Source organism: Perca flavescens, chromosome 7, assembly GCF_004354835.1.
Source record: "Perca flavescens isolate YP-PL-M2 chromosome 7, PFLA_1.0, whole genome shotgun sequence".
Taxonomy (NCBI): Eukaryota; Metazoa; Chordata; class Actinopteri; order Perciformes; family Percidae; genus Perca; species Perca flavescens.
Window position 1 is genome coordinate 2892934 of NC_041337.1, and position 16161 is coordinate 2909094.

Below are 16161 nucleotides of genomic sequence, written 5' to 3' on the forward strand. Positions count from 1 at the left end.
GTCCATTGCTTGTTTTATCCATAGACTGTAAAAATAATGGGCATAGCATCAGTAACACACCCACTGGTTTGTAGACTGCTGTTTTGAAGCCTGGAGTTTGGCAATTTAGTCGTTGTCATCTTGATTTTTTTCTAACCAGATGTGACGATTTTGGGGCGAGAGGGTGGAGCTGGGGAGGCTGACGTAGTTTTGTGTATGGTTGTATTATCTTGCATTTCCTGCTGATCTTCGATTCCCTATAATCCCAAAACTACAACACACAGTTGTCCCTTTACCTCCTTCAAGAATACATTTGCCAATATTAGTCTTAATGACTTGGACTGCATATATTTTTCAAAAATGGTGTAATTGCTGTGCATTGCTCCAGCAAAAAGCCTTTGCACTGACCAGTGTCCCTTCAGTCAGTACTGTATGCAGGAGTAGAAATTGCTACATTTAGTGAATGCAATACCTGTTCACAGAGTCATGCATACCTGACGTTACGTCTGTGATTCTCATGACAGAATGTGTGATCTTGGAATTGACATGTTACGAGCTTTCTTGATGTGCATTTACCTTTAATGCCTTTTCACCCCCACCTCCCCACCACCACCACCACCACCACAATCACTCCTTGCTCTCATGTTTTGTTGAGTTCTGAGCAACAGTTATGTATGAAATACTTGTGTTTGATTTAATCCATTTCCCCTTTCCCCATCAGTCGTTGCCTTCCTCCTCATCTCCTTTGCTGCCTTTGCTGAGGCGCTGGAAGCAATGGACTGTGGAAGCAAGGAAGAAGCTGGCCACGATGGCCGCTACTGAGACAGAAATACCGGAGAAGATGACGATCAGGTAGTCAGTGAGGGTGAGGGTACCACGGCACTTCTGAAAACTGTCTTCAGAGAGTAAACTCAAGGGAACACGACGCCCATCCATAGGAAGAGAGCACTCTATCCCCTCCATACCTGGGAAGAGAGACAACAGATGAACCAGCTGACAGACACAGAGACACTGAACTTTCTTAAAGTCACGCCTGTATCAACAGCCTCATTTACAAGTGTAAGTGGCTGTTCAAGCCAAATAGAGCTATGGGCAAAAGGGGTGGGGTGCCCCAGTGGCCTTATGGTTAAAGTTGGATTCCCCTTCATTGTGACAATGTTGAGGTAAACAGCAGAACTATGGTGTTCAATTACAAAGTAATTAGGAATGTTCACTTGCACGTTTGATTGAACACAATGATGTGCCAGGAGAGCTTGCATTGCTTTGTTACAAAAGTTGAGATAGGGTCAACTTTTTTCCCCCAGATGTATTTATTGCCAGGGCCCTGCCAGGATCCTTCACATGTACACAATGTGAATTGATGGAAATATGTAGACTTTGCTTTGGTTTTAAAATAGAATATAGGTCTTTTTCACAGAAAACATTTTTGACTTATCACAATAGTAAAAACACAGGTATTACATACAGCACTATGGCTCTGTTATATGTTTTTTATATGTGTTTGAGTATGAGTGAAAGTAAGCAAGCATGCACGATTCCAGGAACCTGAAATCAAAGCAGCTAAATGGAATTCAGCCATCATTCATTTTATTATTTACACCTGCGCTTTTCCTACTGTGACAAGTCAAAATGTCTGCTCTGAGGAAAGGCCTTTTGGAAATAAAAAAAAGTATTTTTGAATGAAGACAGAATTACCTTTTCCTTTTTCACACCAATGAAGTAACCTGAGACCCTTGTTTCCAATCAGTATGAATAGTTCAACATTAGTAATCTACATTAGTTATCAAGATCAAGATTCATTTTATTGTCATTCATACTGGTCTATCTATAAGGCAGGTGCACAGCAGAACCAAATCATGTCACATCTGGCTCACGAATGTAATGAAAAAATTCTAACAGCGCTACAAACCAAGGGTTTAACCTGGAAATGACCCTACTCGGATCTGAAAGAATCAACACCTTTATAATAGTTTTTCTCCATTGTTCAGATTTGTTGGAAATGAGGGTGGTACAGATTCAATTATGAGCTGTTATCAAAGATATTTTATCAATATTAATAAAGTTATCAATATTGATATATTGATAACTTTATCAAATAAAAAATAACTAGTGCAGTGCCGGTTATAAATGTGCCTGTTTGGAACGGGCCGATTGCTTGGCCTGTGGTATTGCTGCTTGTAGAATTCATCAAAACCAAATTGTACCCCAAAATTACTCACAAAATGACCCCAAACCATGCAACTCCCCTGTATACCCTACTACTAACTTACTGATTTACCTGACAGAAAACGTTGCAGATTCAGAATGTAATCACAAAATATCACAATGAAAATGTGGAGTAATCAGACATTTCCGTCATGGACTCATGGCAGTGCGCTACCCACCCGGCCTGTTATGAGTGCTATACAGCACATACTGTATGCATTAATCACCACCAGAACCGGACCGTGTGTGTGTGTGTGTGTCTGTGTGCACAAAGAGAGAGAGAGAGAGACAGAAAGAGAGAGAGAGAGCGAGACAGTGTTGTCTTGTGTAGTATGAGCGACTCAAGTTAATTTAAAGAGTCAGGTGAAAGAGCCGAGTGAGTCACGACTCAAACAGGTTTAGTGCTCAGTCAGTGTGCATGCAGTGTGAGAGGGGAAGTTGCCAGCATCTAGAGCGGCAAAAGCCAATATGTGCTTCTTTTACCGATATATATTTAACAATATCTTTTGCATTTCTAATCCAAACAACGTCAAACTTGGCACTGCACTTAATCATAGAAAACTTCTCTTTAAAGTATAATATTATGTATTTAACTTCAGCAATATTGACCAATAATCAATAATTCTTCAATCAATAAAACATCCTGCTATAACTATAACAAAAGGGCAAAACAAGCAAACATGTGGTAGGTGTGTGTGTGAGTGAGTGACTGAGGTAGGGAAGAAGAAGAAGGGAGAGAGCGAGAGAGTGAGAGAGAGAGAAGAAGATGACCATGAGACCACGTGGGTAGTTAGGCCACACAAGATCCAAGATGGCGCGAGAGTTGAGGCTCTTTGGCGTTTTAGCACAAAGGCACAAAATGGCTACCTGTGACACCGAAATTATGCGTTTGTATGTTATTTTAGTGGTCAAAGAGGGGACAAAAAGCACATGAGAAGAAGTAAATACAACACTTGAGTTCTTGGCTATCGGCAGGCTACTAACGTATCCTTTTGTCTCACTCAGGGCTCAAATGCAACGTTACACAGTAACAAATTGTCGTAGTTTCTACGGTAACATTTTACAGTTACTTCTTGTTCTGACATTTTACAAAGCTTAGCTGTATATTGCAATGCATTGTGGGTCCAAATAATTACAGTAGCTGACAGCATTTTTCCATGGTAACATATTGTTAAATTACAGGCAAGTTGCGTTCTAACTGTAAATGATGCATATACAGTTTAATACTGTTAGTACTGCGTTGCACAAGGCGCCAAGACCACCTCACCGCCATTGCACGTTGGCGTTTTGTGAGAACAATGTTATTTGTGTGAGCGACTGTAACTTCACATTATTTTAGCTAAGTCATGTTATAGACCTAGCTAGACAAATTTGAAATTCAGCACAAGCTCAGTTTGCATGTTTTCTTTAGAAAACATTAAGTGAAGCTAAAGGTAGCTAACGTTAATTCGTTAATATTAACGCTATCTCCCGAAGTATGGGTACTGCCCCATCTGTATTGTGAATAGTTAAAAAAAATTCTATTGGACCGAAAGCCCATAACATTAGTCTGACGTCCCGGTACCCTAAAAAAATGCTTTGAATGGATATTGGCAGAGATAGGTTGAGTCATTGTGGATATTGTTAGACATTAGCTCATGTTATACTAGACATTCATTAAAGTTGGCTGCGGAGTTCTGAGTTCCACAACCTTATAGGTAACCGAATGTGACGCTAACCTAACATTATTTGTTGTGCAATTTTGCATGATCTAGCTACAGGTGCAGAGGGAAACCACAATCAGTGAGCGCCACAGTTGTGTGTTAAGAGATATGTTATGTGTGTTCTCCCTGCTTTTGGCACACTTCAGAGAGAAACCTGAGGGACTCATTTTGATGTAAGTGTGAAATTATAATTATAATTGAGGCTTCTGAAAATTATATTGTATATGATCTTGTTACCATCAACAGTTGACCCAAGGGCAATGGCTATATCAATATTGAACATATTCTGTTGTAAAGCATTGCAAAGACGGACAAAGACTATATGAAGGACTACAGTATCAGTTTAACATATGGAGATGTTTATGTGGAAGGCAACAGAAAATATTTCCTTATGAACACTTTCTTCTAATTTTAAGTTTCTTTTTGTGATTTTGTGATTTCAGATATTTAATTGGAATCATCCACAGCCAGTGGAACCAAGATGGTAAAGCTGGTCATCCTAAGACGTGGGAAGGTGCATGAGAAGAAGAGCTCACGTCAATCTTTATGTCTCCTCTCTTCAGGCAATTTTAATGGACTTTGAATGGCTTTGAGCTTAAGTCATTTGCAAAGATTGGGACTCTTCTCTTCCCCACTATGTGAATGTCTTAATTAATTATCTTAATCTTTTATTTTTTCCCCCTTTGCTTATATTTTAAGATTAAGACTGAAAAACAACTGTGACAAATGAAAGACAGAACAGGAGTGAAGTGTATTCTTACATAGTCAGAGACCGACTACGAGAAGGGGAACAAGGAAAACTTCGGAAGATAACACGGCAGCAGGCCCAGGCCATGGAACTGGTACGCTCCATGGCTACGCTTCTACACCTGCTCCTGGGAAAAGGATAAAGTTTCCCCTGAAGACGTCTCATTTATTATTACTATTATTATAACCTTTATTTATTCAGGGAGGGCTATTGGGAGCAAGCTCTCTTTTCCAATGACCTCATTACAGCACAAATAAAAAGAAATAAAAACAATCTCAATACTACATAATAAATAATGCATCTTCAGACTTCTAGCCTACAGAGGACAGTCCAATGAAGGTCATTTCTTATCCGTCACATTTCTGTTATCAAATATTTTGCTATAGAAAATCATTAAACAACAAAATTAACTAATTGAAATATGATTAACTATTTGATCGTAAATTAAATACACACAGAAAAGAGACTGCATTTTGTACACCACATGTATAGGTTTACAATACAGGAGTAAATATAGCTCTGTTACTGTTTTTTTTAAAGATTTTTTATTGGTTTGAATTTATAGTTCAGGGGGTCACGTGTAGGGTTGGGTACCGAAACCCGGTTCCACTATGGAACTTTTAAAATGCCATATTTTCCCTCTGGGCTCACCAAAACGGATGTAAAAGCATATTAACCAGTCACTGCACATGATCGCTAGTAAACATATTGCATCTTTGATGTTTTCAAGAATCGGTTTAGGAATTGGAATCGTTAAAAGTACCAGTTCGGCATCAAAATCGTAAAAATACAAACGATTGCCAACCCTAGTCAGGTGACGTAATGCCAGAGTAAGCTGCTGAAAAGGAAGCTCTGCATTGTACTGCTTTATTTATCCTTTTAAAAATACGTGACCAAATACATTTGTGCTCAGCTTTGAGGAGAAGCATTGCGGAAGCCAAAAATGTGGGGATATTAAAAAGCATCTGCATTCGGGCAGAGCTGAGGCTGTGCAGGGCCAAGATGGCGGTGCTGCACCCTGAGCAGACAGGCAACAATTTTATAACATGACGCCAGCAGAGGTCCGTAACATTTTTGCAGCGCTGGAGAAGATTTCTGCCGACTTGGAGGGTCTGAAGGAAATTTGCCACTCTATTGTTTCAATGGAGACAAAACTTTCCACCTAAATTCCCAGAATAGATGAGGTCGAGAACCTGGTGGAAAACCTGAAAGCAGCTGAGAAAGAAGGACAAGCCCGTCCACCAGCTAGCAAGAAAGAGGTAGATCTATCCTTGGAGAAAATTGAAGAAATGGAAAATCGATCCTGATGCTATAATTTGTGGGTATTCCCAAGGGAAAACATGGAGGAGATGCAGTAATGTTTTTATTTTTTTTTCAGTACTTTATTGCAACGTTCTTTCACCCCCTTCCAGACAATCCTTAAAGTGCTCATATTATGCTTTTTGGCTTTTCCCCTTTCCTTTATTGTGTTATATATCTTTTTTGTGCATGTTATAGGTTTACAAAGTGAAAAAGTCCAAAGTCCCCCCCAAAGGGACTTAACATCTCCAACAGAAAACACTGTTCACAAACTGCTCCAGAGACACAAGTTATAATGCTCGCCTAGCTGCTAGCATGGCACGTCATACACTGGCTAGTAGTCCTTACCTAGCTACTGCACATGTGCGACTCCCAACAAAGATGGAATAGAAGTGTAATGCCTCACTCGGTAGCTAAAACAGAGAGCTCAACACACAGGGTGAAAAGAGGAGCTGCAGCAATGTGCAGTACAACAAAAATATGGTGTTTTTTGAAAATTAAATTATGTAAACTTATTCTTATTACCTCTAAATACAATTATGAACCTGAAAATGAGCATGATGTGAGCACTTTAACACTTCTGAGTCCATTGCACATTTCCTTTTTATACATTTACAAAGAAATAAATATCTGATAAATAATAACTGCAAAACGCTGAAACAAAAAACCAGAATAAAAAAAAAGAAAAGAAAAAAATAGATACAAATAAAGAAAGAAAAAAAGGGGGGGTAGGATAGGGTTGAGTAGGAGAGTGGGTATTGGGGAGTACCTTATAACAAGTCTAGCGCTAGATTGAGATATTTTATTTTACAGATTTCTTTCTTTGGGGAAGATCTTATTCCATTTGCATGTGTGATCTCTGATTGTAAAGGTACATTTTTTCCATGTCTAAAGTTTGCTCTATTGTTGACAGCCATGAATTGGTGGATTTGACTGTTTCCATGTCCTTTTTCACCTGCTTCATGGCAGTCACATGTAGTATGTTAAAAAGATGCATGTCTTTGGAAAGTATCATTTCGTGTAGGTTAATACCCAAAGTATTTTCAATTTTCCGAGGTCCTTTTAAATCAAAAATATACTTTAGGGTTTTCTCGACCTATTCCCAAAAGGGTATTAATATTGGACTGGCATATTGGAATATGTGACAAATGTGTGTGTATAGTTTGCTACTAGTTCCCCACATTCTCTCCAGCAACTAGTCCCGTCTAAGGGGTAACGTTTCCCATACTTATGTGGCGTAATGAAGTATCTCATGCTCACTTTCCAGGCAAACTCCCTCTCGTATTTTGATTGTGATGTGTGAAGGTTTCCGGTTAGTGACTCGTTCCATTCTTCTGCTCATATGATCATTTCCAATTCTTTTTCCCATTTTTCTTTTACATTATTTTCTACAATAGTGAGTTTTTGTAATATTTTGTGGATATTTGAAAGGTTTTCTTTTACTTTTCAATCAAGTATTGTATTAAGTCATTTTTTGATTTATACTCCTCTAGATATTTCATAAGGTAACTTCTTACCTGTAAATAGTTCAAAAAATGTGTTTGTTCTAGATCATATTTGGAGGCTATCATTTCAAATGAATTTATTGAGTATTTTGTGAGTAGTTGAGAGTATGTCACTAGCCCTTTACTAGCCCAGTAATCTAAGATTTTATCAGTTGTGTTTGGAATAAAATCTGGGTCATGCACCATTTCCCTGAGGAGTTCACCATTTATTTTTAGGCTTTTGTATATACATTTCCAGTATGTTACAGTATTTAAGATACATTGGCTCTGTCCTGTATGTTTTTTCCATGCTGCTTTTCCTATAAATGGTAATGTCCCAATTAATATCATAGCCATTTCTTTTTCTATATTGATCCATTTAGCTTCTGTATTCCCTTTTATCCACTTCATTATTGTGTGAATTTGTGTTGCATGAAAATAATTTTGTAGATTTGGAACACCTCTGTTTTCTGTTATTCCAAATAAAGTTAGAAATAATTTTAGTCCAAACATTAATTTGCAATCCTGGCACTAGTATTGGTAATTCTTGGAATAGGAATAAAAATTGTGGGAGGACCATCATTTTTATTGTTTCTACCCTGCTTAATATTTTGTCTAGTATTATTCTCCATCTGTTCAGATCCTGTCTTACTTTCCAAGACACAGTAGTTATTCTCATATAATCCATCTAGATTCTTACTGATATTGATACCCAGATATTTCATTTTATTTGTATCCCATTTAACTTAGTATTCATCTTTCAATGCTTGGCTAACTTGTTTTCCTATTGTTAAAGCAAGAGAAAGAGGAAGGGGACGGAAATCTGGTCGAAAAAAAGGACATGGCGGAATTTCCAGCAGCACCGTAGCAATCCCGGAAGTGGAAGGTTGAGGATATAGACTAATTAGAAAATAAGAGAACAACTTAATATCACTAACAAAATGGTAAGTTATAAGATGGCTTGAAACATTTGAGCGACAGATGGGCTCTACTGCTTTCTAGCCCATAAGTCCTTTCCAAATCAGCTTTAGACTACCAAACTTCTGTCAAATAGCCAAGCAGTAATATGTGGCCCAGTAGCCATGTTCAAGTAAGAGTTAATATTGACAAATGGTTAATTCATATTGATACATAGTTAATATTTTTGGAATGTATTACCATAATTGTTACTACCACTATTTACTATGCAAATGCTGGCTGGTTCATGTGATTTCCAACACTGATGTTGCTGTGAGTATTGTATTATGTGGTTTTGGTGGAACAGTTCAGAGGGACGGACCGAACAGTTTCTTTGCCCAAGCGGTCACTCTGTTGAACACTCAGGAATAGCCCCCACCCTCCCACTGAACAAAGTCAACCACCACTGTTCTACTCATCTACCTCATGTCTATTTCAATCCTACAATTACAGTATTGTTATTAATATATTACCATTGTACTGATCAGCCTTGCATTGTATTCATATTTATATCCTAAAATCTCAGTCTATTGACCAATATTGCACTATTCCTTCCCTCTCTTTTGTATATTTTTTGTAAAATTGTAAATTATATTGTATTGTCATACTGTACACTCTTTTTTATATTCTTACCATCATCTCTGTTTTTATTCTTAGTATGTTAAGTGTTGTACTTTGAGAGCAAAGATTACCGGAATCAAATTCCTTGTTTGTCTATGCAAACCTGGCCAATAAAGCTGCTACCACTGATCATGTATCACTGGACATATAATATAATACAAACAGCAACATAAGTGTTGGACATAATGAAGCAGCCAACATTTACCAAAGTACTAGTCTCGTGTCTTTGTTTCGCCCTTTTGTGCTCTCTGCGTTGTGTTCTGGCGACAGATGAGGCAGGAGACAGTGCTGGATTTTCGGTGCTTTAATCTGTGTATTCTGTAGTTTAACAAAAAGGACAGGACATAACTTGTGTGGTCGCCACTGTACATCTGTTTAGATCCTCTGACAAAAGAGCAGAATGAATGCAGTAAACAAGGTCTTTTACCATTACTCTATTCTACTGACAGGCTTGCTTAGCAACGGCCTTAGCAGCAGCCTTAGCAACGGTCTTAGCTTGCTAGCGTTAGCCGTCTATCTAATTACAGAACAAACTGAAAAACTTGAGATTGGGCATTCAAACCACTGTATAAATCACACAGGACAAATCAGACATTACAGATAACAGAAAACATTAGTTTAGTCACGTTCAAATTACAATTAATATATTTTATAAACTTTTATTAAAGGAGCTTGACGAATCAATAACCTACCTCCGATCATATCAGTAAACGTACCTTCGTCATCACGCTGACCACGTCCACACACACAGTCACTCTCCAAAAACACACAGGTAGGAGGTCAAATCCCTGAATTAAAAGATTTAATGGAAATGAGAGGATATTTTGGTGGAATACATATGACTGTCTACATCACCTGTTACACTCGCATGTCCAGCTCTATCTCCACAGCGCTGTGGAGTCAGGTCTGACTACACCACAGATGCATTCGGGGATGGGAGAAAAAAAAAAACGCAAAACTAATCACAATCATTTTGGGCGGCGCTAATCTCCGGACGCAGCGGCGGTGGTTCTGCTAAATAATCTCAGGAAGGAACTTGTTGTGGTGGAACAATCGCACCCCGCAAAAGAAAACGCCACATACAATATTAAATTAACTGTTGACACATTACAGTAACGTGAGCTATTTAAACTAGCTGGGTACATGGTTAAACCTCATTGGCTCTTACCTAATCATTGTAAGAAATTCTTAAAATATTAACTACCGTATCAATATAAATTAACCACTTTTTAATAAACTAGTTAAATGTTGTATTAACATCAAAAACATAAACACAGCCTATAATTGCAGCCTCTATATTTGCCACTGTTCATCGTGTAATTCCATTATACCCACTGCTATAATTATTATTATAATTATCATTATCATTATTATTATTATTAGCCATTAACACTCAAAATACTACCACACTCTATCTGTAAAGTGTCCTGAAATAACTCCTGTTATCATTTGGCACTATATATAAAGTTGAATGGAACTGAATTTAACGAACCCCCTTAATGCACCTATAGAAATCCAGCTCCACACATGCCAGAATTAATCCACAAATTTGAAACTGCAGGAGGTGTAATTGTTATATTCTATTTTAACCAAAAGGCTAAACATCAAATTTAGTAAGTATTTTAGATGTGTGTTCGTTATAGTCTCTGCACACTATGGTGAATCAACATTCCTTTTCTAAATCTGGAAATATGAAATCAAGTAGTGTGTTTTGGTACCAATGCATTGTAACACCTGGAAAAATGTTGGCCACTGCGTAGAGGAAAGCTCTTCCATTTTATTCTGATTCCTCTGTAGCACTGCTGTACCCAAGAGTCACTGGACATTATTGTCAAGTGTGTATATGTGTGTGTGTGTGTTCGTGCATGTGTGAGTCACTGTAAGACCAGAAGGGGTTTTCCACATAAAAAGGAACTCAGTGACCTCATGGTGATATTGTAGTCACGTGGCGCTACAACAGGCAGCCAGACTCATGCTCACACACACACACACACACACACACACACACACACACACACACACACACACACACACACACACACACACGTGCATATACAGAGAGGGACACATATAGGACAATATGAAAACAAAATAGGGTTAGGGTTGAAAAATACAAACATGTAGACATTAGTACATGAGCCACTGAACACAACCACATTTATAATGGTATTTGAACAAAGCACACACAGGCATAAGAACACATGTTTATTCACTGAAATGGGCACCATGTGCACGGCAAAAAACACACAGACATAGAGGCACAAAAGTGTGCATCCACAAACACGTACGGGTGTACACATGCAGAATTACTTGTTTAATGGAATGTCAAAATGTGTGAATGCATACAGCATATGGCAGACACAGACACACAGGATGATTACATGAACAGAGATAGGTGGGCACATACACATGTTGACAGGAACACAACACTGCAATACAGAGACAGGCACATATAGCTAGACACATAAGTATACACACACACACACACACACACACACACCATTCTGAATGTAGCGAGGACCACCGATGCAAAATGACTGCAAGACAACGTCCTCTCACAGTGGCTCTGTACACATTCCAAGAAACGTCCATTTTCATTTGCTCAATTCTAAAGCCAGTTAATTTACATGAATGTGTGTGTGTGTGTGTGTGTGTGTGTGTGTGTGTGTATATATAATGTCCTTTTGTTGTGAGTAAGGAGTCTAGACAGGGGTACCTAGTGTCAGTATGGTGTCACAGCATCAGATGTGCTGTAGTGCTGAATAAAGTTCTGCTTCACCGTTGGCCGACTGATGCAAACAGAAGGGGATTGTGTTTACGGTATGTAGGTTGCCTTGTAACATATTCTTATTTAAAACTCAAAAACCATGAAGGCCGTTAAAAACCAACAGGCCTTGTAATTTCCACTTTGTCACTGTATTGAAGTAGTTCATTGTTATTTAAGTGACCGAAAAGTAAAAAGTTACTTTTTGGGGTATTGGGGTATTACTGTATGTGCAAGTGTCAAGATAATGTATGTATGTTTAAGTGTTATCAGTCGTTCATCAACATTTACTGACCTATTGTACTGTAGTGTACAGTTTTAAGGTACTTTGCTTGTGTATGTAAATGTTATGCTACTTTATACGTATACACTTTTTATTCCAATAGCTACACTTATTTGGCAGCTACAGTTACTAGTTACTTTTCAGATTTTGCAGAACAAATATGAACATGTCAAATATGACATATTGTTATACAATAAATTACTCTTCAGCATATAAAATATTTAATGATTCATACACAAAATTCTGACAACAATGCTAAAGCTAGTATTTTCTCCTTTAGAAATTTCCATTGACTGAATTTCTGTTTGTGTTTTGGCCTGTGTGTTGGTATCAACTGCCCAGTTTCAGGGTTGCCAGATATACCTGTAAAAACGTAAACCCTACAGCTGTAGTACAGCAATGGAAGCTGCAAACAAACAACAGGATCAACGGAAATAGAGTCATTCTACCCGCCCTAAAAAACCTCAGTTTCTAAACAGTTGCGTGACCAGAGACGTAACAAACCTTGGGTCAATTTTGGAGATGTATTTGAAAGATGGAGACAGCTTAGAGCCCAATAGGACTCTGAGTTGGCTAATTTCCTCCTGAACAGGTAAGCATTGGCTTCAGGCTAATTCATCACAGCTACAAGGGACAGGAATTTTATGTTATTTCAACATTTTTGTACTCACATTGAATTTTATAGCTAGAGTACCCGAGTTGGTTACTCGCAAAAACAATTGAGACATAGCCAGTAAAGTGATCCCGACTGGTCCTGGCTAACGCCGCCATGCTAACATACCATAACTGCTAACGGAGGACCAGGCAAGTGGGCCACGGCCGCCATCTTGGATAACAGTTATGACCAGTCGAACAACGAACGCCGTGCAACCACTAACCAGTAACATAGCTCAAACACAGCGTTTGTGATTCGACTGGTGATGACTGTTATCCAAGATGGCGGCCGCATGTAAACAGTAACGCTACTGTCTTTATAATCTATCTTTGTAATAAACTGTCTGTACACTTACAAAATTCTCAATGCTTTGGTTTGCATGTAGGGACCCTCATAATGGTACCGTTTAAGTGTGATGCTATTTTGAGCTTTGTTAGTGGTGTAGAAATAGTGATTTACCCTGTGCCCCGAAAGCTAGCGTTAGCAGCTAAACACCGGTTTGCGGTAGCTAGTTTCAAGCTACAGACACATTTGATTAGCGTGAAAACAGATCCCAGAGAACGTTCGACTCGGTACACATATGTTATTAACCCCTAGGTTCATTTTGCGCCGGATTTGTCTTTTAATCACACTGTCACAAATGTGGACAAAAATGTTTAGGTTGGGTCCAGTAGTATGCAAGATTAGCTGCAGACACACACACACACACACACACACACACACACACACACACACACACACACACACACTGTGCATATACAGACAGGGACACATATAGGACAATATGAAGAAAAATAGCATATACAATATGTGTGAGTATTAGTGTTTCTGTATAATTTTGTTTTGTTTTGATAATACAACTTTAGTTAACCGTGGTATACAACTTACAAGGACTGTGAGCAATATTCTTCTAAAAATAAAAGAGAAACCAGAGCCCGAAATGAACATGATAATCATGGTGATACAGTCACAGTTAACTAGTGCAGACCTAGACTCATGTCTGCAACATGGCATCATTTCTCCGTCTAGAGAAATTAAGAGCTTTGGTTTTCAGTCTTTTGTATTTCTGCCTTGACCTGGAAGAATAACACTTTTCAAAATATTTGAATTCTCAATATATTTCATTTTTATGTAATGCATTTTAGTCATCTTGAACAATCAAATGTTATGACTAAATGCATCATGGGGAAAGGATTGGATTCCCTGTGCTCTTCTCTGCCATGGGTCAAAGACTGCAAGTCTGTACTTTAAGCAGCTTATGTCTTACCCTTTGGGAGCTTGTGGCGGTTCTCTGTCAGCCATACAAACAGTTTGGCAAAGTGGCAGTTGCAAAGCCAGGGGTTGCCATCCAGACGCAGCATCCGGAGGGAGGGCAGTGATTCCAGGACCATGACGTCCAGGGCTGTGAGACCATTCCTCTCCAGCTCCAGCTCCCTCAAAGAAGTCAGCCCCGTGAAAGCGTCCCTGCCTACCATGTTTAGGTAGGGATTGTTCCCCAGCCGTAGTTTGATCAGACTCCTGGACTCCCCAAATGTTCCCGAGGAGATTTCCGTCAGGTTGTTGCTCCCCAGGTCCAAGAAGACTAATCTAGAGGAGGTGCTCAGGGTACCTGGCTCCAGCTGGGAGAGGGAGTTATTCCTCAGGTCCAGGTAGACCAGATCGCTGTAGAGGACCAAGAAGTCGGAAGGGATCCAGGGAATCCAGTTGTTGGATAGCAGGAGTCGGCGAACACCCAGAGGGATGGGGTCTGGGACTCTGGTTAGACCTCGGTTGGTGCAGTTCACAGTGTGGTGGTCTGGACACAAACAGCTGGATGGACAGATGTGGCCTCGCGTAAGCAAGGTGGAGGAGATCAAGGCAAGGAAAGGCTGCAGCCAGTTAATGCATGGTATCATTGTCGAGGGGGCGGCAACGTTAACTAGGAGATTGGGGGGGGGGTCTCAGCATGGGGTGAGAAGGAAGGTCAGGGAGACGGACAGATAGAAAGGTGAAGATCACAGGAGGGGGAGGGGAAGGAAAGGCCGGCCGATGTAGATTCAGCGTGGCGCTGGCATCCTGTCGTGCTCTCTGCACCGCAACGCGAGAAGAACCCGAAAAGCCATGGAGTAGCCGGGGAGCTTTGTATTCCAGGAGATCATGTAACAAGCAGTCTGGATCAAATAGCAGCCTGCTAGCTTTGAGGTAAGAGAGGGGAGGAGCAAAAGAGAGAGTGTGCAAGAGAGCGGGAAGGGGGGGTTGATGTGAAAGGGGAGAGGATTAACACTGATGTAAATAGAGGCGAGGGGGGGCGGGGCGTGTGTGTGTGTGTAGACTAGCAGGGACAGCCCTCCCTGCTTCATTAGTCAGCTCCTGAGGTAAAGCCCTGTCATCAGTCGGATCAGTGGAGCAGAACCACAGGCAGAGTCCTCATTGACTGAAATCCTGTCAGTCCTACAGTGTGGTTCTTTACACAGGCAGCCCCGAAGTCAAGATGAGGATGCCATCACCATTTGTGACTCACGGAGTCTGTGACGCAGTATTCTGGAATCACCGCCGTTTCCGCCCTTCCTCCTCCTTCAGTCCCTTTTTTCTTTTTCCTCACCTTTACTATAATTGCTGAATGGGGATGGAAAAGAACTAGTTTCTCATCCTAGTCCCATGAAACCGGTAGACATGATGTGCAGAAGCATTCACAGCAGCTGCAGCTTTTTGCAGTATCATTCCTACGGGCTAATCATAAACAGCTGTAATAAAAGAGAAAACAAATGAGTTCATGAATATCAATCTTAGTTTGATGCCCTCAATACAGATAGTATCTCAGAGTTTAAGACATTAGAATCACAGCATATGCAGGATCCGAAGAATATTAGACTCAAAAATGCAATGATTGTCTGTAAGGCAGAATTACAATCAATTATTCATGGCAGCATTTGCACTGTTCAGACTCTGCCGAAAGTAGTGTGAAAGTGGCGATAAAGGCAGAATCCTCAATGTTAAAACAACTGCAAAATCGGCAATCGATATCACATATATGTGACAGCATTGGTGCGGTCATCCACAAACAATCACAAATGAATAAAGCTTTCAGAGACTTTTATTCTAAACTTTATCAGACAGTGCCATAAACGAGATGGATATGGAATCTTTCTTTCAGGATATCTCCCTACCAACATTAAAAGAAGAGGAGAAAGAAAGTATAGAGGCACCTGTTACAGAACCAGAAATATGTTCTGCTTTGAAAGCCTTTCCAACAGGGAAAGCACCGGGTAACGATGGCTTCACCATAGAATCTTTTTTAAATGCTTCCAAAATAATGTATCTTCACTGCTTACTCTGTTATTCATTGATATATTAACTAAGCATTCTATGCCACTGACTATGCGCCAAGCCACTATTTTTCTGCTGCCTAAGCCTGGTAAGGATCATTCTCAAATGTATGCCCTATTAGTATGTTAAACAATGGAGACCGCCAGTTCTACATCAA

At 39.7% G+C, this 16161-nt stretch overlaps 1 protein-coding gene across 1 annotated transcript; it reads right to left on the minus strand.

Moving 5' to 3' along the window:
- Positions 1 to 696: 696 nt before the first annotated feature.
- lrrc38a (leucine rich repeat containing 38a) lies at positions 697 to 14593 on the minus strand. Its single transcript, XM_028581899.1, has 2 exons — positions 13966 to 14593; positions 697 to 944 (listed from the first exon to the last, which is right to left on the minus strand). Exons 1-2 carry the CDS (start codon positions 14591 to 14593, stop codon positions 697 to 699), a joined length of 876 nt encoding a protein of 291 aa, XP_028437700.1.
- Positions 14594 to 16161: the final 1568 nt, after the last annotated feature.